At 46.3% G+C, this 26095-nt stretch overlaps 4 protein-coding genes across 6 annotated transcripts; 2 read left to right on the top strand and 2 right to left on the bottom strand.

The window, feature by feature from the left end:
• Positions 1 to 140: 140 nt before the first annotated feature.
• Root (ciliary rootlet coiled-coil, rootletin) lies at positions 141 to 18970 on the top strand. 3 transcript variants are annotated; one of them, XM_002058606.4, is made up of 9 exons: positions 141 to 529; positions 8487 to 8960; positions 9937 to 11175; positions 13215 to 13366; positions 13426 to 14802; positions 14854 to 15029; positions 15170 to 17574; positions 17632 to 17807; positions 18395 to 18970. In XM_002058606.4, exons 2-9 carry the CDS (start codon positions 8487 to 8489, stop codon positions 18456 to 18458), a joined length of 6063 nt encoding a protein of 2020 aa, XP_002058642.1. In that variant the 5' UTR covers positions 141 to 529; the 3' UTR covers positions 18459 to 18970. The 3 variants fall into 3 exon arrangements, with proteins under 3 accessions (XP_002058642.1, XP_070063357.1, XP_070063358.1); XM_070207256.1 differs by lacking the exon at positions 141 to 529 and adding an exon at positions 5939 to 6238; XM_070207257.1 differs by lacking the exons at positions 141 to 529; positions 8487 to 8960; positions 9937 to 11175 and adding an exon at positions 12923 to 13070.
• Positions 524 to 2772, bottom strand: LOC6634853 (uncharacterized). The gene has a single exon (XM_002058607.4). It carries the CDS (start codon positions 2583 to 2585, stop codon positions 885 to 887), a length of 1701 nt encoding a protein of 566 aa, XP_002058643.1. The 5' UTR covers positions 2586 to 2772; the 3' UTR covers positions 524 to 884.
• Positions 18911 to 21034, bottom strand: GatB (glutamyl-tRNA(Gln) amidotransferase subunit B, mitochondrial). The gene is made up of 8 exons (XM_002058605.4): positions 20877 to 21034; positions 20670 to 20814; positions 20499 to 20612; positions 20122 to 20437; positions 19642 to 20066; positions 19450 to 19586; positions 19267 to 19390; positions 18911 to 19202 (listed from the first exon to the last, which is right to left on the bottom strand). The coding sequence occupies exons 1-8, from the start codon at positions 20939 to 20941 to the stop codon at positions 18984 to 18986; spliced, it is 1545 nt and encodes a 514-aa protein (XP_002058641.1). The 5' UTR covers positions 20942 to 21034; the 3' UTR covers positions 18911 to 18983.
• Positions 21035 to 21451: 417 nt separating this feature from the next.
• Positions 21452 to 26028, top strand: Tsc1 (tuberous sclerosis 1 protein hamartin). The gene is made up of 7 exons (XM_002058604.4): positions 21452 to 21590; positions 21677 to 22077; positions 22140 to 22396; positions 22471 to 24766; positions 24829 to 24986; positions 25049 to 25178; positions 25239 to 26028. The coding sequence occupies exons 2-7, from the start codon at positions 21984 to 21986 to the stop codon at positions 25640 to 25642; spliced, it is 3339 nt and encodes a 1112-aa protein (XP_002058640.1). The 5' UTR covers positions 21452 to 21590; positions 21677 to 21983; the 3' UTR covers positions 25643 to 26028.
• Positions 26029 to 26095: the final 67 nt, after the last annotated feature.

Below are 26095 nucleotides of genomic sequence, written 5' to 3'. Positions count from 1 at the left end.
GGCCATTCACGCGTCAACGTTGCCATTCGCGGCAACAGAGTGACCGTTGCAAATATTTTTGAATGCTAATTAGCAGAAAATTTGCAAGCACTTAGGAATATTGTTAAATATTATATTTAATTGTTGTATATAGCGTGTTGCAAGTCTGATGTCAGCTAAGTCTGTAAACATATAACATTGGCGATTTAAATAATGAGCTGAATGTATTACAAAATAGGGGTTTATTTGCGTGTTGCACACCTCATTTGCATGGCTGGGTCTGATAAGAATAATGCAAATGGCGCGGTTAACCGCAATTAAGCTGACCCACAGCCGTTGCCAAGCAACAGGGCTAAAAAAAAAAACAAAACAAAACAAAACAAAAACGCAAACGAAAACGAAAACGAAACGTGGCCAAAACAACCACCGACAAGGATAACTGTTTTGGTCAGTTCAGTTCATTTTAATTTTCCAAATGGAACAGAGTGTGTGTTGTGAATGAAATTACAAAAAAAAAAAAATAAAATAAATAAAACAAAAACCATTATGGGTAATACATATAAATTATAAGCTTTATTACGCAGAGTCAATAAACTATAGGCCTGTGTGTGCGTGCCAGATCCAAATGCTACTACAATATACATATAATCATATAATGTGCTCTATGCTAGCCTAATCTTCTTAGATAGATGTTGAACCCCGTGGACAAGTAAACAAAATCAGCATACATACATATTTATGTGCATATATGTATGTGTGTGTGTGTGTGTGTGTGTGTGTGTGTGTGTGTGTGTGTGTGTGTGTGTGTATTATTATTGTTCAGTCTGTGCAATCTCTCTCGCTGTCGCTGCTGTTTCTAGCTGACCGCCCGCCCGTCCCGGCCGGGTGCACTGCGTCGTCGTCGTTCAATGAACCGGCGCCGTGATGCGCGGCGATAAACTTTTGGTCTCGGCACTGCGATTCCGTCGCTGCAAAAACAGCTTGACGGACTCCAGCGGCAGCTGAAAGTGATAGTAGGCGCAATAGGGCAGCGGATCCCAGTAGGCGAACAGGGCCTCCCGTTTGTCCAGCGCCACCGTTGTTGTGTTGCGCTCCAGCGTTGACCAGCTCCAGCTCCAGCTGGCCGTATCCTCGTCGGCTGCGTATCCTCGTCGATGTATGCACATGCATTTGATGGCGCGACACAGTAGCTGCGCATGCGAACGATTGTGGCATATATAGGGCAGGGCCACGCCCAGTCGAACGCCGAGCGGCACCAGCTGGCCGCCATGCGCCGGCGACTTGACCAAACGAAAGCTGACATGCCCGTTAATGCTGCGCTGGAAGCGCACCTTGGCAAAGAAACCGCTCAGCCAGTGCTCGATCTGGGCCTCATCGTCGCGTCGCACCGGTATCAGATTCTTGGTATTGTGCTCGACACGGCAGCTGACATTGGCCACGACCCGCGAATCCTTGACCGTGGTGCATGTGACATAATGATGATAGCCGGGCTGATCGCGCACCACCAGCCAGGGCTGGCGTTCGCTAATCTCGTGCTGATTGAACTTGAGCAGCTCCACCCGACGGCTGGGCAATATGTACTTGTGCCGCTCCATGATGCCCTGCATGCCGCAGGCCATGAATATGTTGCGATAGCCGGCCACAAAGCCGCCCTCGTATAGCTGATGCAGTTGCTCCGGCTTCGTAACGACCGTGTGCGGCGGCAGCGTAATCTGCTGCGCCTCGCAGCGCTGAAACAGCTGCAGGCAGTCGTCCAGCTGCTGGGTCTCCCGTGCGCCCGGCACAAAACTGGCGCAGCCCAACAGCTCCAAGTGCGGCTTGGCCAGGGCATCATAGTACGCCGGACTGGTGGCACACACGGGCACATAGACAGTCGGTCGCTCCTTGCGCACAATGTGACACAGCGCCGCGATATACTGCTCCACGTTGGAGCTGCTCGGCTGCGGCACCACATAGAACTTGTCCACGCTCGTCGAGAAGCGCGCCAGCCCGAACAGACCCTCAAACTCAAAGACCACGACGCGTGCCCCAGACCCGTAAAAGTTGCGCGCCAAATGCAGCGTCTGAATGGTGCTGCCACAGCTAAGGAGCACGGTGCGCTGACGCTGACGCTGTCGGCCGCGCTGCGCTGTGCCCGGCTGCTGCTGCTGCTGCTGCTGCTGCTGCTCCTCGTCGCTGCTGAGCAGCCACTTGCACAGGCCGATGGGCACGCGCAACAGCTTCCAGAAGATCCAGAGCAGGGCGGACAGCCAAAAGCTGGGCGCCGCTATCGACAGCGGAATGTAGAGCATGTAGCGCACCAGCAGGATCAGCAGGCGCAACAGCAGCTGCGGTCCGAACCACAAGAGACTGCCGGAGGATGATTCCGGTCGGGCGCTCGCCGGCGGGACATGGGCACGCAACAGGCTGCCGTCAGCCGTGCGCTGGCGCCGCAGCGTTATGAAATGTCGATGCGTTGTATGCTCCTCGTTCTCGGACTCGTCTTGGCTGGGATGCTCCGGTATGCGATCCAGTGAATTGAACCGCCGGAACTTGGGCCGGGTGGCCAAACGCAGCTGGCGGGCATTCTCCTGTCGCTGCAATATATCGTCCAGTGTTTGCGACATCTCGTTCTCTCTCTCTCTCTCTCGCTCGCTCGCTCGCTCTCCCTTACACGGACACAGAACCGTTTACGGACTGATACTCGTCTTCCGTACTTTGTAATCTATTTTGCGCTCTCCCTGCCGTGCAATGCTGGCAAATTCCGAAATCTGACTAAAGCGCCGCTTAGACAGGAGCTCTTCTTAAAACCTTCGATTCGTTCGCACTGCAACCGACGGACGATTCTCACTGATAGCTCCCGCCAGATACGGACATACCTATACGCCGTATGCGAGGCAAGGCAGACGCATTCCGATTTCTATTATATTATTCTATATTACTACATTTTTTTTTTATAATTTTTTTGTCTGGGTGCGCCAGCTCGCAGTCTGTAAGATTTTGCATTGTATCTACACTGAGAAAAAATAACTGCTATGAAATCAGTTTCAAAATTGCGAATAAGTCGCAAAGCTGGCCACATTAAATATTACATCCTAAAATTAATATATCATGAACACTTTGTTTATCTTCTTTTTTTTTTAATGTTGCATCAAAAAAAAAAAACAAACATTTTTATTACAAAAATGTCTGAAAATTTTATTTATGTTAATGAAGACCTATCTTACACATTTTGAACATTTTATTTATATTTAATTATAATTTTTTATTTTAAATTTATAATTATTTAGTTTTATATTTATATTTGTTTATTTTTATCAAAAATTTAATCATTTTTATTTTTTGACACCATTGCAAAATGAAAAAAAAAAAAACAGATGACCTCCATATCTTCCAACAATATCATTTTAATATTATTAATTTATATTTATATTTTAAATTAATAATTTGTGTAAGCTTAAGCGATCTTAGCCCGAACCGATTCGAGTTAAAAAATTCAAGTATTTTGAACCAAAAATTCGATTGAGTTTTTTCCACTTTCTATAATAATTTCAAATATAATTAAATTTATAATTTATTAAGCTATAATCATTTTGTGCAAGTGCAGCAAGAAGCATCTCTCTGACCTAGGACAATAGCAGGACAATGAATCATCTTGAACTTAAAATGTAATGGACAATTTGTTCGCCATTTTTCTCAGTGTAAACGAATTTGGCAAAAAAAAAAATAAAGTAAAATAAAAAAGTATAAATCATCGAGCTTGTCTAGAGCACAAGGTCCATCAACTCAAGGTTTTGGCATTGCGCACAGCGAGTTCTTGCCTATAGACGAGATCAAGCCAGCCGAAAAAACAAAAAAAGAAAAACCAATCTCAACTATCATCTAGGGAATTGCAATTGGGACTTGGACTTGGTTTAATCTGCAGTCGGTCGCTTGCAGTGTACTTTGGAGCCTGTCGTTAATGGAAATGGAATACATGTAAACTAAAAGCTATTCAAACCCATTTCAATCAGCCTGTTGCGGCATTTCGACTGGTTCCGACAGCGACGGCAACTGATAAGCCGCTGACTATGAACCCAACACTCATTAAGCAAGAGACACAACAACAACAACAACAACAACAATAAGAAATAAATAAATATACTTATGCTGTACAGTGACAGCCAGAAAATAATCACACACCTACTCCAAAGGCTTTTGGCTGTCTCATAAATATTGCGTGCACAAATATATTTAGATTAACTAAACGGAAAGTGAAACAAGAAAAAAAAAAAACACAAATAAACACCTTAACCTCGGACTTTAAACAGCCAGACGCCTGCCTACCTGCCGATTGTTTATAGTTCTGTTCGTTTCAAAAAAAAAAAAAAAATTCCCTATACTATACAGATTTCTATATATGCCTGTTGCACTTGCACCTTGATATCTGCGCACAGGTTCAAAGTGGCCCGGGGAGCTTTAAAAAAAAATTACCGTCGCACATTGATAAGCAATATTAGAAAAATTTCTTTAAAATTCTATACCTATTCTTTATATATTTATATATATAAATATTTGTGCGCCCACCTTTCAACGTGTTGTGTAACTGGGTGTGCCTGTGTGTGTGTGTGTGTGCCTGCCGTGTGCTACCCGATAGGCAGCCGGAGGAGCAGGCATCGGTCGGATGCCACCTAGTATGAATCTTGAGATAACCTTCGCAGCTCGTGCTTTGCGCTGGCATTGCAAAAATATTTATACTTAGTCGCAATATCATATTTCGACATTTTGATTTACCAAGCTCTTGAATTTTAATATTTGCACTATTTTTGCAATTTGTGCACATTTCGAAAGTTTTCTACCTTATTTTGTATGCAGTTGTACTTATTTAACTTATCTAAACGGGAGATCGGGAATATGCACTCGATTAGGTCTTCTTTCTGCTAGACTTCAATCAAATAATTGAGTTAGATCTTTTGGTTTCAGTGGGATTGTGGATTGTTTTTAAAGCATTCAATCCATATGGAATATTTTATTCATTTAAAGTTTCTCTCTTATTAAACAAAAATTATAAAGGTTGAGGTGGAAATATCTTTGATCCTAAGAGAGACAATTTAACTATAGCTCGAAGTTCTTTCATCATTTGATGCTCCTTCATCAAGCATTCAATTGGAAACTTAGACTCTAGGAATTTTAATCTATAGGTAATATGAATATAGCTATAGATAAATTATTAACTAGATCTGCCCATCCCAAAGATTTTTATACTTTTTTTCCCTTGAAAAAGGCTGGCATCGAACTAGCAGGCGCAAAGTCATTGGTTCAACTCCAGTAGAAATGTTTTCTTTAACTTGTTATTAAAAAGGAACTAGAATGAATGAGATAACAACAAACAATTTGAATACTCATTTGCGCCTGGCAACGACGGGTAATTTATTCTAAATGTGTGAAATATATAATTGAGAAAATGAAAGAACAGATATGACTGTACGAGGGGAGTACTAGCTATATTATATAGCTGCTAACTGAACAATCAAGCCATGTCTTAAAGGGTATTTAATATTCGGTGTGCCAAACAAAAACGTTCTATTGCTTGCCTCACAAATAAAGATGGCAATGATCAGCAAAAGGTGCGCTGGTGGTTAAATTTTCTTGACAAATGAGCAAAATATCGAAAAAGAAAAACAAGACAAGGGTTAGGCCCCTAAATTAATGGCCCTGCCCCGAACGAATATTGTGACCAATATTGCGGAGATGCTTCAGACCGGGTGGGTTCCGGCCGCGATTTGCATTTGGCCAAACAGAAAAATTTGTGCCCACAAATCGAGCTGGGCCCAATCAATTTCGGTTGTCCAGGGCAACGTGGAATTTGTTAATTCAATGTTTATTTAACTCTCACCCTGAACGGGGGCCAGGAAGCGGCGCCAAGTTGCGCCGGATCGTCGGGCATGGAGTTTGTTCCGGTCTCCGGCTGTCGCCCTATGTAAATGGGCGAGCGCAGCGCTTGGCGCTCAGTTGCTTCTGTTCCACGGACTTTGTCAGTACACAGGACTCGGATTAACTATTTTCATAGAATAACTTTTGTTGCGTATTTTGGCTAATTTGTGTCAATTGCCAATTGTTAGCTGAAAGTGGGCGTGGCCTGGCGCTACCTCAGCCAGGTGTGTCTGTTTGCCGCCCAATTCGCGAGTGTTGCGTGTTTTCTCAAAGTAAAAAGAAACTCGTTTCAAGCTGAATTTGTCAGCAAGAACATTTTCGCACTGATTTTGATAATCCACAATTTGATAGCAAAGTCTCGAGCAAAGTAAGTGCTGCCTTATTGTTAATAAGTACGAACCATTACTAAATTTCAATAAAATTAAATCAAAATTAATTAAAATAATACCAAAAATTATCAAAATTTGCACATTATTAATTATTAGAGCTCCAGTCTAGTTTGAGTACCTCTAAGGCTCTTTCTCCTATTTTATTATTTTCCCAAACAAATATCTCTCCAATCCACATTGACTCCAGCTTAATTTGGATTTAAATCAATATTTAAATGGCAATTTTTTTAATTTCTGCTAATACAATTCGGCTTTCTTCTCTCACGTGATCAACAACTGACTCGACTTACAAATATACCTTAAGTTAATCTTAACGAAAGCCAGCTGGAAAAGTCTTTACAATATATTTTTTTGGCTCGATTCTTTGTTTCGAATACTGTTAAAACTTTTTAGCATATTATTATGTTTAGATAAGAAGGACATTGCACATTGCTTATATACTCTTTTTCAACTTTTAACAGAATTTGCAAATAAAATAAATAAGCAGCCGACAGTTCTCACTAACATTACGGTTAGGAGTATTTAACTTTATTGGACTTCTCCCGCATTCCATTCAAGTTAAAAGAAAAGAGTTATTTTAAAAACTTTAGTAAATACACAAATTAGGGGTATCCCTATGTTATGCTCTGATCGGACTATAAATGCCGAAGCTTTTTAATACATTTGCCATAATGTGCTCGTCTTTAAGTTCAGGATCTATATAAATGATAAGTTCTGGGACATTAAGGATAGCTCTGTGCTGGGTTTTATAAAGCGATAGTCCCACAATTTTGACGATCCGTAAACGCAAATATATCTCTTATCCGTTCTATTAGAGAGGATTAGCTCATATATCTTTTCTATTGTATATTGAATCTGTACAGAAACAATTCTTGATATTTGCATTGTGTAAATTAAAACGGTCCTAAGTAGTATCCGGCTGTTAAAATTTATCTCCTGATGATAAATGTATCACTTTGATTAACACTATTCAACAAACTTATATTTTCTTCAACTAATTTTTTTTGTCAGATTGACAGCCCTTTATAACGAAAATATTTGTTGTTTCTCTTTCATAAGCTGAAAATATTGAAAAAAATTAATTATTGAAAAGAGGCCTTGGTTTAACATAAATTAATTAGTTAATCAAAAACTAATCATAAATCAGGATGAACCTGTTGCGTCGGAAGTATTTTAAAGACTTTTTCAATTATCGACAAATATTATAAATTTCTTAACCATGAAACACTTAATCATGTTGGCCATTTTCTATCTCTCTCTGGCATCAAATCTTAAAAAATGTAAGACAGGCATAGAAATGACTGAGTATGATTTATAGATTATATATTTTATATACATCCGATAACTTTTGGCTATATTCCAAGAAGTCTTTTCATAAGCTTGGAGAAGCAAGTTCTCCAGTCAAAAATCCTTGAGACTTGTAGAAGTCTTATAGCTTCTATATTGACAATTCGATGCATTTGAATAGTGTATCAAATAGGAAGCTCCATAAAATCTATATATATTTATGACAGATTTATGATTGTGCCTTTATGTCGACCCCAATCGGAGTTGTCAGGCCCCAAAAGCAGGCTGTACAAAAATAGATAGAACCAAATCTTATTGCATGGCAAATCATATTTGCGACTATTAATTTTTGTTGTCTCCATAAATGAAGTCCACACAGCATAAGGAGCGAAAAATTGGAAGAAGACCCCAGCAGACTTCCTTCGTGTCGAAAGAAGTTTCAACAACGAGCTACATAAAAAATCGAAAAACAAAATAAGGCAAAGACAAGCTATACTTGTTTATTAATATAAATACGAGGAATACATGGAAATTAGAATAGCTGGAAAAAAAAACAGGACGTTGCCAACCTGGTGACAAACGGTGCCAGCCCAGTTTGGGGGATTTGTCTTGTCAAGTGGGCGATGTTGCGCATAGAAATATCATTATTAAACGGGAAGCTTGTTTATTTATGAGGCCTAAGCATAGAAAAAAAAAAAATAATTTGCCTTGGCGCCGTGCGCTGTCATGGCGACCGGACGGACGAACGGACGGACGGACGGACGGACGGAGTCGCCCACGGAACAGCGAGTTAATAAATCAATTTGGACAAAGTTATCGAGCATTTAGGCGTAGGCGGCAAAGTTCTGCAAAAGTTTTCTTGGCACACGCAAACCGCAAACAATAACACGAACCGACTTTAACATATCCTCTACCCCTTTTGGTCCACCCCTTCCTCAGATGCAAGCGTATCGCGATAACTTCAAGCAAACGCCTTGCCCGTCGGCCGTCGACCCGCCAGCGTTGCCTTCATCATCCTCCGCGCGTCTGCCCTTCTCCCGCAATCGTGGGCGTGGCGAGCCGACGACCAGCAACACAATCAACAACAACAACAACAACACGAGCAACGTCTCCGGCGGAATGCTGAGCCCGGCACCGGGTCCACCCGGAACGACGGATGCCCTGCTGCGCCAGAACCAGGAGCTGCGCCAACGGCTGGCCGATGAATCGCACAGCTATCGCAAGCGCCTGGACACGTACAAGCAGGCCCAGCATAACCAGGCCAATCTCGTCAGCCGCCTGCAGTCCAAGATCCAGCAGTACAGACAGCGCTGCAGCGACCTGGAGGAGCGCATGCACGACACCATCAAGCCGACCACGACGGGACCATGTGCGCCCAAGTTGACCACGGGACCAACCACAAGCCAGGTGATGGTAGGTACCAAATCATCAAAAACATGAACTATTGATTTACCCTAAGGAAAGCTCACATAAAAGTAATGCGGAACAAATATGGAAATCACATGCCCTAATTGTTTGACAGAAGATATATTAAATCTGATTTAATAGAAGGAGTCATTAACTTGATCTCCTCACATCCTGTCCAGCTCTGTCAAATTGAAGGTGTATATAGAGATTTCCATGGAACCATGTGTCTGTCTATGCACCTGGCTAGTCGCCTTCCTATGCGCTTCTCATGAGTGTCAGTTTCTCTTATCTTCACTATTCCTATCTCTGTCCCTTAATATCTTGCCCTCTCTCTAAATCTCTCTCGCTCTTAATCTTAGACTACAGTCTTTATATTCCCCATTGATTTGCTCCATTTCCACTTTGTCGCCTTCCTATGCGCTTCTCATGACTGTCAGTTTCTCTTATCTACTCTATTCCTATCTCTGTCCCTTAATATCTTGCCCTCTCTCTAAATCTCTCTCGCTCTTAATCTTAGACTACAGTCTTTACATTCCCCATTGATTTGCTCCATTTCCATTTTGTCGCCTTCCTATGCGCTTCTCATGAGTGTCAGTTTTTCTTATCTTCTCTATTCCTATCTCTGTCCTTTAATATCTTGCCCTCTCTCTAAATCTTTCTCAGTCTTTACTTTCCCCATTCCATTTGTCGCCTTTCCATGCGATTCTCATGACTCTCAGACTCTCTTACTATCCATGTCTTAGTCCTCATATATCTCTTGCCCTCTCTCTAAATCTTTCTTGCTCTTACCCTAAGACCTATAGTCCATATTTCTCCCACTGATTTGCATTTCCTAAAATCGCCTTTCTACGCGATTTTCATGACCTGACTACAGGGGATTGCAAGTCAAGCAATTTTCTGCAAGAGCACTTTTACTTGTTTACATTTTGTTTTTTTTTTGCATAATTGAAATGATGATTGTCTCGATTATCTTTGTGAATAGTGCTCGACCTCGCTGACCCTGGGTCAGAGCAGCCTGCCATGCAGCTCTTCGCTAGACTCGCCACCGCCGAGCTGCGGACGTGATTACTTGCATGACGATGCCAGCAGCGAGCTGTGCCGCAAGCTGGAGGAGGAGCACAATCGCTGCGAGCAGATTGTGGCCCAGAATAATGCACTGCGCCAGCAGCTGGAGGAATCGAATCGCACCAACGAGGCGCTGACCAATGACTTGCAAAAGCTGACCAACGATTGGTCGAGCATGCGCGACGAGCTGCTGATCAAGGAGGATGAGTTCAAGGAGGAGGAGCAGGCCTTCAAGGACTACTACAACAGCGAGCACAACCGGCTGCTGAAGATGTGGCGCGAGGTGGTTGCGGTCAAGCGCGCCTTCAAGGATATGCAGACGGCCATGAAGACCGAGGTGGCCAAGATGGGCCAGGAAATCAATGGCGTCGCCAAGGACATCAACTGTTCCAACTCCTCGGTCGCGTTTAGCCTCGAGCAGGCCAAACGAGCCGCCGACGAGGAGCTAAAGCAAACGCGCCGCCTCAACGACGAGCTGCAGGCACAGCTGGCCACGCTCAAGGTGCAGCACGAGAGCGCACGCCACGAGATCATGGAGCGTGACCAGCGGCTGCTCGAGCTAATGAATCAGCTCAAAAAGCTGGAGGATCGCTGCGCTCAAGCCGAAGCGCAGGCGGCTTTGGCTAATCGCTACAATGATGAAATCGAACGCCTAAACAATTCCATGCGCGAGATCGCGCAGGCTGTCGTACAAGATGCCGAGATCGCTGATCGCGAGGCAGACGCCGAGGTCAACGCTGCCATGCAGCACATGCATCTAACGCGTGATGCCGTCGCCACCAATGCAGGAGGCGGAGGAGGAGGCGGTAAATCGCCGCGTCGCAGTTCGACGCGCGCCTCGCAGGCCTTCGCCGAGGGCACCATTTCGGCGGTGCAGGCGGCGCTCCACAAATACCAGCTGGCCCTGCACGACATGCAGGTCAAGTTCCAGCAGAGCTCGGAATCGTTGCGCAGCACACGATCTCAGCTGGATACCAGCGAGGGCACCAAACAGCTGCTCACTGGCAAAATGCAGCAGCTGACCGAGAAACTGGATGCCAGCAACTCGAAGCTATCCGAGCTGCTGCAGGAGCGCGACAGTCTCCAGAAGACGCTCGACGACATGAGAACCCAGAAACAGCAAGCCGAAATGGGTCGTGCGGATCTCAATAATGCGGTGAGTGGGTGCCAAAAGGTGATAACAGCCGCAGATAAGGCAAACCGACAAACAATATTCCATTCGAACAGTGCAAAAATCAATCACTTACCAGATTTTAGCTATAGATTTTATAGGGTATATAATTAACTATATATTCCTCGCTAAATCGTTTAACTATATGTATATCTCTCTATATCTATAGTCGAAAGCTTAAGAGCAATAAAGCTTGCGTTGAACCAGCAAGCATGAGGTACGCAGTTCAACTTTATAGTTTCCATCGAGTCGGGAAAAATGCAATATATATATATAAGTATTTATCCTGACTGACAGACCGCGATTACTGTGATTCATTTGATGGAATATGTTAGCTTTCTTGTTAACGTTTCAATCGGTTACAAATTTATGTTTTAAAGATCTTTGTAAAGAATAATTTTTTCCACCTGTTCCACGAATCTTGCAGAAGCTCTACTGGCATCTACATTTTAAGAAATTCTATGATTTTTTTGTCGAAGCTTTAAGTTTTTTTCCCCATTTGCTGCAAGCTTATTTTCAAAGCTCTAAGCTCTCTTTCTAAGAACTTAATGAAAACCTGTTTCAGCGATTTGGTTAATTCCACTCGCAACAGTGGTAAATTAGTGGAAAACAGTTTTATGAATATTTTTTTTTGTTTCTCAAAGATCTTTGATAACATTTTTTTCCAAATATCCTATATAGACATAGGTCTAAATTTCCCATCTGATTAACTCGCTCAAAACTCATCCGATTTCCACGAAGTTTGACTCTTTGTTTATATATTTTATACTTATACCATAAAATATATTATAAACATACAACCTATCATCAGTTGTTGAAATGCGTTTAGATAAGTTAAGATTTAACAGTTTATTTTGGCCAAGGTCAAGTCTATTGGCCTATTGTGAAGCCCACCCAGGGACTTTACAAATAGAGCCGAATTGTCCCAGTCCTCCCAGGCCTACTGTCTGCTCCATATTCAAGATAGACTACTCGACTATTGATAAACAAATGAAATTTACAATTCCTATTTCCTAAATTCTTTCAATTATATTTTGTCTTTAGTGTTGAGCAGTCGGAGTAGATTTTTGTTTTTAAACCCACAAGGGTTTTATTAATAGATGTCGTGCTATTTATACTCTCGACCTCTTCTGTATATTCAATACTAGATTTAATGCAGATAGTCCGTGTGGATGCAGGCGTTGGGTACAGTCAGCTGATTAGATTGTTTGTTTCGCCGTCTCGACAAAAATCAATTACACGTATTTATTTGTTTGTTTTCTGCTGTGTCTCGTTCCTGGATGGATGAGTCTTTGAATGACCGAGACATTATGGCAACTGCACAAGTAGGATCCGGGTTCGAGTCCCTAAGCTAGCCCAAGCATGTTATAATGTCTTATCTGTTGGCAATTGTAATCTCTGCTAAAAAAAAAAAAAAAATACTACTTAAATTAATTACAAAAACAGATTGTTTCTCAAGGCTTAGCCCTATCGATATCTAGATCTGGGAAATTGAAAATTTTATTGTTATAATAATACCCTTTTGGATTATTCCACCCACAAGTGTGAAAAAATCATGGAAAATGGTTTTCCAATCCCCCCCGGAAATTCATTTTTAAAGGTCTTTGTTTAAATTTACTTTCGAATTGATGAAAATATTTTTGAAATCTAGGTGATTGTGGTTTCACGTCTCACAGATGCTTAGTTTTTGATCCCGATTTCCACCAAGCTGGCAGGCATTTTACAAGAAGTGTGAAACACGCCTCAAATGAATTCGAACAAAGATCTTTGAAAATGAGTTTGAGGTCAATCGGATGGTAAACAAAAGAGTTTCATGCAAACTCTTTTCGCGATTTTTCCACGCATGCGGGTGGAATTTCCCGAAAGGGTTGGAATTTCGCGTAAGTTAAATACGATCTGAGCTTAGTTACCGATCAGTCTGTCAGTCAGTCATTCAGTCAGAACAAAAACAGAGATAAAAAAACTAGAACCAGGCAATGCCGGGCTATACCAGCTACTAATTATAGTAAACTCTTATATTATAGTTTGAGAATTTGAGCGGAGATTTTGAGAAGTTGCAGTTGAACTATGGCAAGCTGCAAAAACGTATCGATTCCATGGAGGAGGATAAAAAGGCCGTGGAGCTGGAGATACAGCGCATACTCAAGGACAAGAACATCACTGAAATGAATCTGAGGTAAGCTTTTGCCCTTCCTCTTCCAGCTGGCTAAAGAGTCACCAACTATTCCCTGATAGATCCGAGGAGGATCGCAGCAGTCGCCTCAGGGAGGAGACGATTTCGCTGCGCGAGGAACTGAACCGCGTCAGCCTCAATCGGGATCTTCTGGAGCAGCAGCGCATCGAATCGGACAATTTGATTAATTTGCTGGAGAAGCAAAAGTGCGATCTAGAATACGATCTGGACAAGCTGCTGCTGGACAAATGCGAACTGCAGGAGAAGCACGAGAAGCTGTCCAGCAACAACAGCTCCACCAGCGACGAGCTGAAGTCCGTGCAGAGCTGCCTGCTGGAGGCCCAGGAGGAGCGCAAGAAGCTGCGCCACCAGGCCGCCGACCAGGCCAGCGAAATTGGCGAGCTGAAGAAGGAGCTGGCCGTGCTGGACAAGGCACGTCTCGAGCTGGAAACGGACAATCTATCGTACAGCGAGAAGCTCAAGTGTCTGCAGCTCGAAAAGGAGAAGATCCTGCAGGATCTGGCCTGCATGACGCGCGAGAAATGCGATATACACAACCAGCTGACGGCCATGTGCCGCAAGAAGGAGACGCTCAACGAGGAGCTGATGCGCACGCGTCAGCGCTTGGAGCAGACGACAGAGACGAACAATCGCCTCAATCGCAACATAGAGGACATGGTCAAGGATGTGGAGGAGAAGCAAGTGGTCATCGATCTGCATGAAAAGGACACGCATCGCCTGAACGAGCTGTTGGCTGCCCTGCGCTCCGAGAAGGAATCCCTCGAGACGGTGCTCTTCGATACGAACACAACATTGGAGGCCGTCGAGGAGAAGCGCAGTCAGCTGGAACGTGATCTGCAGGAGGCGCTGGTACGCGAGGAATCCCTCAAGAACCATGTGGCGCGTCTGCAGAAGGAACTGGAGCTGTGCCAGCGCAAGGCTCAGGAGACCAAAACGCAGCTGCTGAACGCAGCCCGCGCTGCCGAAAACGACTTCAACCAGAAGCTGGCCAATCTGCAGGCGGCCGCCGAGGATGCCGCCAAGCGACATGGCGACGAGGTGCTTCAGCTGCGCAACGCTCTGGAAAAGCGCATGCAGCAGGCGCTGCAGGCACTGCAGACCGCCAAGGACGACGAGATCGAGAAGCTGCAGGAACGCCTCGCTGCCTTGCAGGCACACATCGAGAGCCTGGTGCAGCAGCACGAGGAGACGCTGATCCGTGCCGAGAACGAGAAGCAGCAAGCGCTGCTGATGGCCCATCGCGACAAGCAGGCGGTTGCCGAGCGTCTCGAGACGGTCGCGCGGGACCTGAAGACCGAGCAGGAGGCGCTGGATCGCAGCAAGCGCGAGGCCAATGCCCGCGACGAGAAGCAACGCGCCGCCATAGCCATGCTCAAGGATGAGATTGTGCACATGCGCACCCGGGACGAGGAGCACAAGTAAGCGCAGGCATCCAGGTCTTGCATCTCAATAATCAATATGCCTTTCAGAATCAAACTGGAGGAGTGCATCCGGAAGCAGGAGCTGCAGCTGAACAGCATGCGGGAGGAGCGCGACACTCTGTGCCGGCTAAGCGAGGAGCTCAAAATGGAAATCCGTCTCAGGGAGGACAAAATGGAGGCAACCAACAATGAGCTGCAGGATGCGCTGCGAAAGACCAAAGAAGGTACAAAGCTGTCTTGACTGAATGATTGACTAATTGATTGACTGACTGATTGATAGACTGATTATGACGACAGGCTGCTTCTCTTCCGGCAAATCCATGCTAACCCCCCTAGTTAAATATTTTCTGTGGTGCTCTTTCAGGCGAGGGCTACATCGACAGCTTGCGCAAGGAGCTGACCGACAGCCGGCGGCAGCTGGCGGACAGCAACATCGAGCGCGACAAGTACTCCGCCAGCAACAAGGAGCTGCGGGATCATGTGAAACGCGTGGAGAGCGCCAAGCGCGAGCAGGCGCGCGCCATTGAGGAGGCGCTGCAAAAGATAAACAATCTGGAGGAGACCAAGAACTCGCTGGAAATAGAGCGCACGCGTGTAAGCACCATACTGAAGGAGACGGAGAATAATTTCACCAAGACAACGCAGGAGCTAGGCGCCATCAAGTCGCAGCTGCAGAAGACGCAGCTGGAGTTTGCCCAGAAGGACGAGGGCGGCAAGGAGCTGCAGAGCAAGCTGGCGGCGGAAACCGAGCTGAAGGAGCGGGCGCAACAGGAACTGGGCCAGATCAAAAAACAGCTGTCGGATCTGGAGGCAAATCTGTGCGCCACGCGGCAGGAATTGGGCCGCGCGCGCTGCCACAATAACCAGGAGGAGCATCGCTTCCATGCCCGGGAGCAGGAGCTGGCCGCGCGCATGGAGGAGGCGCGCGGTCGCGAGAAACGCCTGGAGGATCAGAAGCACAATTTGGAGGTCTGCCTGGCGGATGCCACGCAGCAAATCCAAGAGCTCAAAGCACGCCTGGGCGGCGCCGAGGGACGCATCCGGGCGCTGGACGAGCAGCTGGCCTGCGTGGAGCTGCACAAGCGCGACACGGAGCACAAGCTCAGCTCCGTGGTGCACACGCTGCGCCGCATCGCGGGCATCCAAGTGGACGGCAGCGTCAACCTGTCCCACCGCCTGCTGAGTCCGTCGCGCCGCTTCAGTCCCTCACGCAGCGTCGGGGATTACGATACGCGCAGCACATCGCAGTGTCCGGATGCGCCGGTCGATGTCGATCCGGATCTGGTGCGCAAGGGTGTGCGCAACCTGATGCATCAGGTGGCCCAGCTGGAGCGCGAAAAGGACGACTACAAGTCGCAGCTGGGTGCAGCCCGGAAGCAGCTGCAGGATGCCGCAGAGCAGCAGCTGCGCTGCGACGCTAAGCTGGGCAAGCTGCAGACGATACTGCGCAACCTGCAGGAGGAGCGAAGCAATCTGGAGACGGATCGCAAAATGAAAATCTCGGCGCTGAACGCGCTCGAGGAGAAGCTCAAACAGCGCACGGATGAGTGTCAAATGCTGCGCGAGCGGCTCGCCCAGACCGAGATGCAGCTGGCGGCCACGTCCGAGGAGAATGGCCAGAACGAGGAGCGCCTGGAGAAGTGCCGGCAAATGTGCGGCAAGCTGGACAACGAGAAGCGCACGCTGCAGGAAGAGCTGGCCAAGGTGGAGGGTCGCGCCAGCAAGCTGGATCTGCAGCGCGTCGCCATGGAGGGTGACCTGGCGCGCCTGCAGATGGCGCTCCAGGAGAAGGACTGCAACATCAGGCAGGTGTCGGAGCGACTGGAGAACCAGAATCGCGCCATGATCCAGCTGGAGGATCGCTGCACCTCACTCAAATCCACCGTTGATCAACTCAAGGAGCGACTGCAAAAGAGCGCGGTGACCGAGACGCAGCTGCGGGGCGAGATCAAGACGCTGCAGAAGGAGCTCTCCGAGCAGGGCCACTGCTCCCAGGCCAACGAGGACAAGCTGAAGCTGCTCCAGAAGTCATTGCAAACGGCGGAGAACGAGAAGCGCATCCTGACCGAGCGCCTAGACAGCGCCCAGACCAATCTCAACGAGCTGCGACGCAGCCAGCAGGCGCAGCTCGATGGCAACCAGCGGCTGCAGGAGCAGGTCACCGATCTCGAGGTGCAGCGCTCGGCTCTGGAGTCGCAGCTGCGCATAGCCAAGTGGAATCAGGAGAGTGGCGACAAGGGATTAACCAGCGGCAATGGCGGCGGCGGCGCTGGCCAGGAGGAGGAGGAACTGAGTCGCCAGCTGAAATCATCGCAGCGCGAGAAATCCGAGCTGCGCAGCAAGCTGCAAACGCTACAGGACAAGGTCAAGCAGCTGGAGTCCGACCGTAAGAGCAAATTCGCCGGCGGCAGCGCCTACGATCGTGCCGAGAAAGCGAGCTCCTATTATGGCGGCGGTGGCGGGGATGCCGGCGAATATGACTCCAATCGCTATGATCTCGGCACCGGGGTAGCCTATAGCTGCGGCCTGGACCACAGTGTGATTGAGCAGGAGACGCGCGACTTGCGCCTAAAGGTGCGCCGCCTGGAGACGCTGCTGGCGGAGAAGGAATCGGAGCTGGCGCGCTGCAAGGCGCGCATGCATGACAGCGCCAAGTGCTCGGAGGGATTGGACGCGGATCGCTATCGCAGCGCCCAAATGCATGCCGAAAAGTTGCTCGATGCTCGCGAGCAATCCCACAAGCAGCAGGTGCTGCGCCTCGAGAACCAGGTGAGTCCAAGCCCATTGCCAAAAGGATCACAGAACTGCAGCTGAGCTCCTCCACAGATCTCCATGCTGCGCGAGCAGCTGGCTCAGGAGGCCAAGCGGCGACAGCAATATATACTGCGCAGCTCCAAGGCCAATCGCGAGATGCAGCATCTGCGCAGCACATTGGGCGACTCCCTGCGAAATGTCTCCCAGCATCCAGTCGATGCCCATTTGCTGGAAAGCGAAAGCAGACGGTATGTAAAAAATAAAAAAAAAAAAACCCCCTAGAGATTCCAGTCCTTGAACATGTTTCTTTTATTTATCGTATATATTTCATATATAATTTGATCAATAGGAAATTTATCCCTAAAATTATACTCAGTTTTTACTCATCTATAAACTTCTTAGCTATGCCTACTGCGACGACTGTTTTGTGTCATATGCCTTAAAAATTATTAATAATATTTAAAGACTTCCTATATGTTCCCAATTATACTGTCATAATTATGGTAAGCTTTTAGGAGCAGGCAAAGGCAAAATAAGTAAATATAATCTTAATTAGCATCTGGTCAATTTTTCGCTTAAGAGTATTTTTTTTTGGAAAAAAAAACAGGAATATGTTTCAGTGGAGTGGAGCCTAAGGCGCCTAATACTCATTCAATATATGAAATTGTGCAAGATATCGAGCTGTGTCCAGGGTATCTTTTAGTCGGGCACGTTCGACAAACATACATATACACATTACTTAGACATTGCAGCATTTGCTGCACATTGCACTTTACATATATCTTTATCCATTCCGTCTAGTATAAGATAACTTGATAATCGTTCTCTATTCCAGCTTGGACTCGGCTGTCTCCATGAGCCTGCCGCCGTCGACGTGTCGTGATTACGATCGCGATTAATGGATGTCATCTGGTCACTTGATCCCGCCAAGACGTAACGTTAACTGCCAGCGTAAGGATAAATACGTGCATTTATTTTAGGAGGCAAACGCTTAAGATAACTAAAACTATTTAAAATCGCGTTATTTAGTTCAAAATTCATCAAACTTGAAGAGCTTCAAATACGATTCTAGCTGTTCATTGTCTGCCTTGATAGACAATCGAATATAGTGCGTTCCATTTTTTCGCATTTAATTGGTTTTACCTGAATTGGACATATATCGTATATGAAACACGAGCATAATTTACAATATTCTACATTAAAGGGTCACAAGTTCCGCTTCTCCTCGACAGGCAGGAGAGCACAGAACTACATATTTAACATATATGAGCTACAAATCGATCACATAATAATTTATATAACATTGACATGCACATTTAACTTTTTACATACCCAAACTGAATACAGCATGTGTTCAAGAACCTTACAGCATCATTTATTATATATACAAAAATAAATACGTCCAGTAACACTTTAGCAGTCCTTTATTTTTTTAGCAGCCTTTCCAAACACTCAACAACGATTTTCATGTTCGCCTTCTGCGCCGACAGCTTGGCCACCTCGCCAGCAATGGCAAATAGGGCCTTGGATTTGCCCTTTTGGTATTGCTGGACAGCCTTGGACTGGTTCGCGATTGCCTGCTGACAATAGGCCTCAATGGTGCTGAGCTCAGAAATCTGTTGCAGATTATGTTGACCAATGAGCTGCAAAATAAAAGAATAACAACAAGTTTTAGCTGCCAATTGTGCAACATGCAGAGCATCATACTTCGCTAACTGAGCTAGTTGGATTCGTGTGTAAGAGTTGAATAAGTTGACGGGCTGCTTGTAAATTGATTTGTTCTGCATGCAGCGCCTTCAAGACATCCTTCAAAGCATTGTCGCTTGTCGTACTAAAAATAATATGAATTTAAATCAACATTTGGTACAAGCAGATATCATGTGTGCATACTAATCTTCGATGTCCAGGTTAAGCTTGTTGCAGTAAGTTAACAAGTCGTTAATGAGAAAATTTGTAACTACTTTGGTTGGGACATCCGCCAGACTTTCGGTGATGCTCAGAAAATGCTCCAACAGGACAGGCTCATTCTGAAAATAAAAAACGGTGTGTTTTGTTAAATTTTACACAGTGGGAGAAGCGTACCACCAAAATGATGGCTGTCTCTGCATTCAGTTTGTAATGTTCCACAAGGCGTTGACGCGTGTGTTCAGGCAATTCGGGTATTTCCTTACTAAGAGCCGCAACCGATATTAATTCTTGGGTTGACACCGAGCCCGGTTTAAGATTAACATGCAGCGGCGGCAAATTGGGCTCGGGCATGAATCGATAATCCTGCAACACCTCTTTATCACGCATTGCTACGGTGCGTCTATGCTCAGCATCCCAGGAACGCGTTTCGTTTGTTACCACGCCGCCCTCGGCAACAAGTTCCAGCTGTCGATTGATTTCATATGAAATTGCCTGCGATATGCTGCGCACGGAGCCAATATTTTTGACCTCTGTGCGTACACCCAAGGGAGCGCCTTCCTCGTGTATAGATATATTGGCATCCACACGCAGGGCACCCTCTGCAAATAAATATACACTCGTAGAAGCCTTTTGGACACTTTATCAGGCACCCACCTTCCATTTTACAGCTACAGGTTTGCAGTCGTCTTAGTATAAGCACCAGTTCCTTCACCAACGAGGCAGCCTCCTCGCCAGTCTCCAAATCTGGCGCAAATACCAGCTCCATTAATGGCACACCAGCACGATTAAGGTCAACTAAGCTTCGTTTGAGCTGCTCGTCGTGCAATGATTTACCGCTGTCCTGCTCCAGTTGCAATTGCAGCAGGTTGACAGATTTATAGTAGACCTTCTTCCCAGGCGTTATGACCGGGAATGTCATCAGACCGTCGTTCGCCAGGGCAGCGCGTTGTTGTGTAATTTGGTAGCCGTTCTATAAAAAAATGTATAACTATTGTATATTGCGATCGATGTGACGAATTGTCAATGCTCACTGGCAAATCGGCATAAAAGTAATGCTTCCGATCAAACATGGAAACCTCGTTCACCCGGCAGCCAAGCGCCAAAGCGGTTTTTATGCCAGACTCCACGCATTTGCGATTGAGCACCTTGAAGAGAGAAATCCCAAGCTAGTAAATTGTTTAAGAGACCCGGGAAAAACTCACTGGCAGCGTGCCCGGTATCGATGCATCAAAATAGGTAACCGATGTGTTCAGTGGCGCTCCAAAGGCTGTGCCGCTGCCCGAGAACAATTTGGATGCACTTGTAATCTGTGCGTGCACCTCCAAGCCAACGACGCTCTTCCACTTGCTGCATCAAGCAAAAATGGTTTTAAAATGTGTTGAGGGAGGCATACATTATATATATACTACCGTTTAGGGGCATGGGCCAATTTGGGCTGTGTAGCCAGTCGACGCACGACAATATAACTTCCCATTTCAAATTTTCCTCTGCCAGTTCAGATTTGATAAGCGCAACAGCTGAGCATCAGCCGCGCTGCCAAACAAGAGACGTATTCCCTCTAATGTTAAATATTTATGTAAAAAAATCGATTGCACATAAAACAGCTGATTTTCCCCATTGGCATCGAATGGGAATTTCGAAATATAATTCCCTATTTTGTTGTTAAGAATATTATCTTAAGCACAATCGTAAAACAGTACAGTAATATCTGCTGATTCCTAATAAGATGTTAATTTAAATCAGCAAGATTTGCAGTTAAGTAGATCGAATATCCCCAATGCAAACACGAGTCTGCTAACAACAGCTGTTAATAATTGTCGTGTCACGAGCGCGACGTTCATAATCGATAGGACATGTTTAGTAGTGCGAGTATCCCCAATGCGAACACGAGGCTATTGGGAACAGCTGATAATAATAATCGTGTCACGAATCAGCCGTTCATTATCGATAGGACACGTTTAGTTCCGATATTTAATGTACTTACGATAAATCAAAATAGCACGAAGGCGAAGTGGGCTCCACTGGAAGAACATGAAAAAGATGAACCTTACTGCAAAACCAATGTAGAAAAACGCGAAATAACCTCTTAAAGAAAACATGTGAAGAAGATGAAACTAGCAGAGGTAAGTAGAGAACAATTTCATTGGCCAATGGACAACACACAGCAAACACACTTGTGGCAAAATGTGATGCAAATTTTGTAAATCAGTTGACAACAACAACGACGAAGAAGAGAGCAAAAAGCACACGCAGCGCAGAAAACAGAAAAAACACGACCAAGAGACCACGAAAACTTCGACGACGACAGCAACGACGACGACGACGGCTACAAAGTTCTTGGAGTGGTGGCCACAACCACAACGCTTGCCAACGTGCAGCCACAGCTGAAGGGGAGAGAGAGAAACAGGCGGCGGCGGCAGGTGGCAGTGCAGTAAGGAGAGCTCATGCTGAAAAATCAATCAAGCAACAGCACATGCTGTCCACTGTTTCTACTCTAATTAACTAAAGCACTCAAAATGGACTTCGAGAGGATCATTAACGGTTTGGAGTCAAATCAAACGCACGAGAATGAAGAGGCAAAGAAAAAACTTGTTGAACTTTTCACCCAAAGTGAGTTATCGCCAATTTTTCAATTCAGATCCTATTTTAATTTCCCAACTTCCAACCCATAGATAAGGAACAATGGCCAGTGCGTTACATGCTGGACTACTACATCAATACGGGCTCAATGCGCATCATGGAAGTGCTGGTAAAGGCACAGCCTCCACACGATGGCTACATCTTTGATCGCCTGGACGACTGGCTCAAGCAGCAACAGTTTCGCGTGCAGGCGCTTAATGTCTTCTGTTTCATTGTGCGACGCCATCCCACCTGGTTGCACAAAATCGAGAAGCATCGCCTCATAAAGAGCGTATTCAAGCTGCTAATGGTGAGTGATTAGCCCGAATCTTCAGCCCGAATCTTCATCTAATCTTTTCCTATATTTCCTATATTTCCGTGTAGCACGAGAAAGATATTGTGCCGTTGATGAGCGCGCTTCTGTGCATAATTACGCTGTTGCCCATAATACCGAACTCTGTGCCGAACCTGTTGAACGATCTGTTTGACGTGTTTGGACATTTGGCCTCATGGAAATCGCAAAACGTGAATAGGTTGCCGGATGAGAAGCTGGTCCACTTGCAATTGGGCTTGCAAATGCTCTTTCATCGTCTGTATGGCATGTATCCGTGCAATTTCCTCGGCTATCTGTCGGAATTCATCAAGAAGGACAAGGGCGGCATCTTTCAGCATACGATTAAACCATTACTGGACACGGTCCGCGTGCATCCGATGCTCTTGACGGCCACCATTGAAACGGAGGTGAGCAACGCTCGTTGGAAGGAAATGGAGCCACACGATGTGGTCATGGAGTGTGCACACTTGTCGCTGCCCGTGCTGCATCCCGATTCCACAAACGAGGACATCAACTCCGCCTATCCCTGCAGCACGCCCAGCTTTAGTCGCATGACTTCGACCAACTCGTACAGCGATCAGCACAACAATATTAGCAATCAGTTAAGTACACAGCAGCTAACTAGCGCACCTGTTCGACGCTTTGAGTCGGCGCTGGCGGAGAGCGGCAACACACCGATCTGGAGTCCACATAACGAAATAGCCGCTGCTACCGGCAGCACTGCTATACCCCTGACGCCGACGCCACCGTTTATTTTGCCGTCCAGCAGCAGCGCGCAGCTGCTTGTTGCGACGGGCTCCTCGCCGCCGGAGGCAGCTGTCGAGGCTACGCCGGAGACAACACCTTTGAAAGATTTGCGCGACTTTAAACAACATCAACAGCAGCAGCAGCAGCAGCTGCCCAACTCACATGCGGTCCGTGCCATCTTTGGTAGCAGCCAACCATCGTCGCCCATGCGCAAGGATCAGCAAAGCCAGTTTCACTTTCCTGACATCAATAAAATGCAGCAAGGTGAGCTTCCAGAGCTCAAAGATACAATGCTCACGGCTACTCTGTGCCCGACGGGTCCGAATGCGGTGCAGGCAACGCTGCACACCTGGGAGACCAAGGAGCTAAGGGGCACCGTTTGCGGCGACTGCAACGAAACGGATCGCAGCCTATGCAGCGATGGCGGACTGCACATGCCCACCAGCCGGTCCATGCATCAGCTGGTCAAGGGATTCAGGCGACGAAATCGCATGGTTAGCTGCAACGAGAGCAGCAATACCAGCGGCTGGCCTGGCAGCACAGCCTCCAAGCGGGCAGCCTTAAACAGCGCTCCGGAGGACAGACAAATGCGACGCACCAAGTCGTGCTCGGCTCTGGCCGGCCTGCAGCATGAAGATGATGACGAAACCGATTGCCCGACTCTGCCGCAGAATAATGGCAATGGGAATTGCGTGCAAACACAAAAGACTGGGCTGGCCGGCAGCCGACTGCAGCGTAGCGGCCGCATGCTAACCATGGTAACAGCGAAAATTGCGACCGGAATTGCATCCAAGTCGCAGGAGGTGCAGACAATTGAGATGGTGCCATCACGGTACGAGAATTGGCTCGTTGAGCTGTTGCTCGAGTGTAAGGAGCAGCGCAATAAGTACGAGAGAAGTCAATTGTACCCGCAGGACATACTCGATCAGTACATAATGCGCTCCGTACACGCCAAGGACAGCGCCGATGCAACATCCAATCTCACCGTTTCGTCCCTGCAGGAGCAATACCATTTGACTTGCTTGCAGCTTCTGTACGAGCGCTATCGACGCAGCATTCACGCGGAGCGCAATCGCCGCCTGATGGGGCGCAGCCGTGACAAGCGTAGTCTGGAAATGGAGCGGGATCGTTTGCATGAACAGCTGAAAAATTTTGTTGTGAAGAACCGCGATCTGGCCCTAAAAATGGACTCGGCTATACGGCAGTCGAATGAGCGACAAAACAACTACAACCTGGAGCTGGCCGACCTTAAGTCCAAATATCAGCACGAACTGGAGCAGAATAAATGTCTGCGGCAGGCAAACGATGATCTGCAAACGCGTCTCAGCTCCGAGATGCAGCAGCGCAAGGAGATCAACTACGAAGTGGAGTTTCTACGCGGTCAAATCTTCACCATGAGCACGGAACTGCAGCGTGCCCAACAGCAAGCAGACATGGGACTGCAATGCAAGCAGGAGCTGGCGCGCTTGGAGGCAGAGTTTATTATCATGGGCGAGGTGCAGGTGCGTTGTCGGGATCGACTGGCCGAAATTGATAACTTTCGTGCGCGCGATGAGGAGCTGCAGCTGCTTCAAGAGAGCTACAATGCAGAGCTAAAGGGTAGGTTAAAAAAAAAAAAAAACATAGAATGTGTACCTAGCTGATAGTAATTTCGCCCATAGAGCTAAAGCATAACTTGGATGAGAAGACATCTCTGCTCGAAAGCACCAGGCACAAAATCAGCGAACAACAGGCGCAGCTGGTCAACAGTGAGAAGGTCATCACCGAGCAGAAGCGTTTGCTGCGCACCGTCAAGGATGAATACGAGGAAATGTTTAAGGTAAGCTATGAATAAATGTTGAAGCCAGAGTTAAGCGAATACACAATATGTGCTCCTTCCAGTCGGTGAACAAAAAATACGACATTCAAAAGAAGATCATTATACAAATGGAGGAGAAGCTCATGCTGTCGATGCAGCAGCCGCAGAGCGCAGTGGGGCACACCACTTGCTCGCCGGACACCGACCGTACAGGTGAGCATTTGACATCAACAATTTCCATTTCTCGTTTATTGACCAAGTTTGTTTTTGCAGACATCGCTTCGTCCATGGAGCGCAACTCGCCGCTCTCCACGTCGCTGGCATCGAGTGAAAGTCTTTCAGCTAGCCTGCGCTCTACGGAGCTAAAAAATCTTCAACAGTTGCTCGAGCCGCCTTCGATGCCGGATGTTCTAAACAGCATGGCCAGCGGCACAGGCACGGGCACGAGCTTGTACGAAGACAATGCGCGCATGCCGGCAATTGACTTGGCCACGTCGGCAGGCACTGCTAGCGCTATAAACATTATGCAGACGACAGCGACGGCAGCATTGCCGCAAGAATTGGACCTGCCAACGACATCTAATCACACACAACATACCCACCCACAGCCACATCCACATCCACATTTACATTTGCAACAGCAGCAGGAGCAGCAGCCAGCGCAGAGTCAGCAGTAGTAGGAACTTGATGCGAACAGAACAGAAAGTACACAAGGCTGTCAATTATATAAACAGAAAGATATGGTCGTTGGAAAGGACAAGCATCAACTATAAATTAAATATGCATCAAAAATAGCTGCAAATATCTCTTCTTCTTTTTTTGTCTCCACTACCAAAAATAATTAATGTCGGAATATGAAACGAATTGTTCAGGGTTTTTCGCATTCAGTTTAAAAAACTGCAACTAAAGTTTAATAGAACGCAGAGTCCGCGCAATAACTATATATATAACGATTATAAACGTTTGAAATTTTAACTTGTTGGCACATTGCAATGTGTTTTGTCGTATAAAATTGTACAAAAAAAAAAAAAAAAAAAAGAAATAAAACGAAAATAGGTTTTGATATGATGAAACATTTAAATAAAAATACTTCAAGTGCATATTGATTTAACAATAAACATGTTAAAAAC

This window comes from Drosophila virilis, chromosome 2, assembly GCF_030788295.1.
Source record: "Drosophila virilis strain 15010-1051.87 chromosome 2, Dvir_AGI_RSII-ME, whole genome shotgun sequence".
Taxonomy (NCBI): Eukaryota; Metazoa; Arthropoda; class Insecta; order Diptera; family Drosophilidae; genus Drosophila; species Drosophila virilis.
Note: the sequence above shows the minus strand (reverse complement) of the source record. Positions and strands in the feature narration are given on the sequence as shown.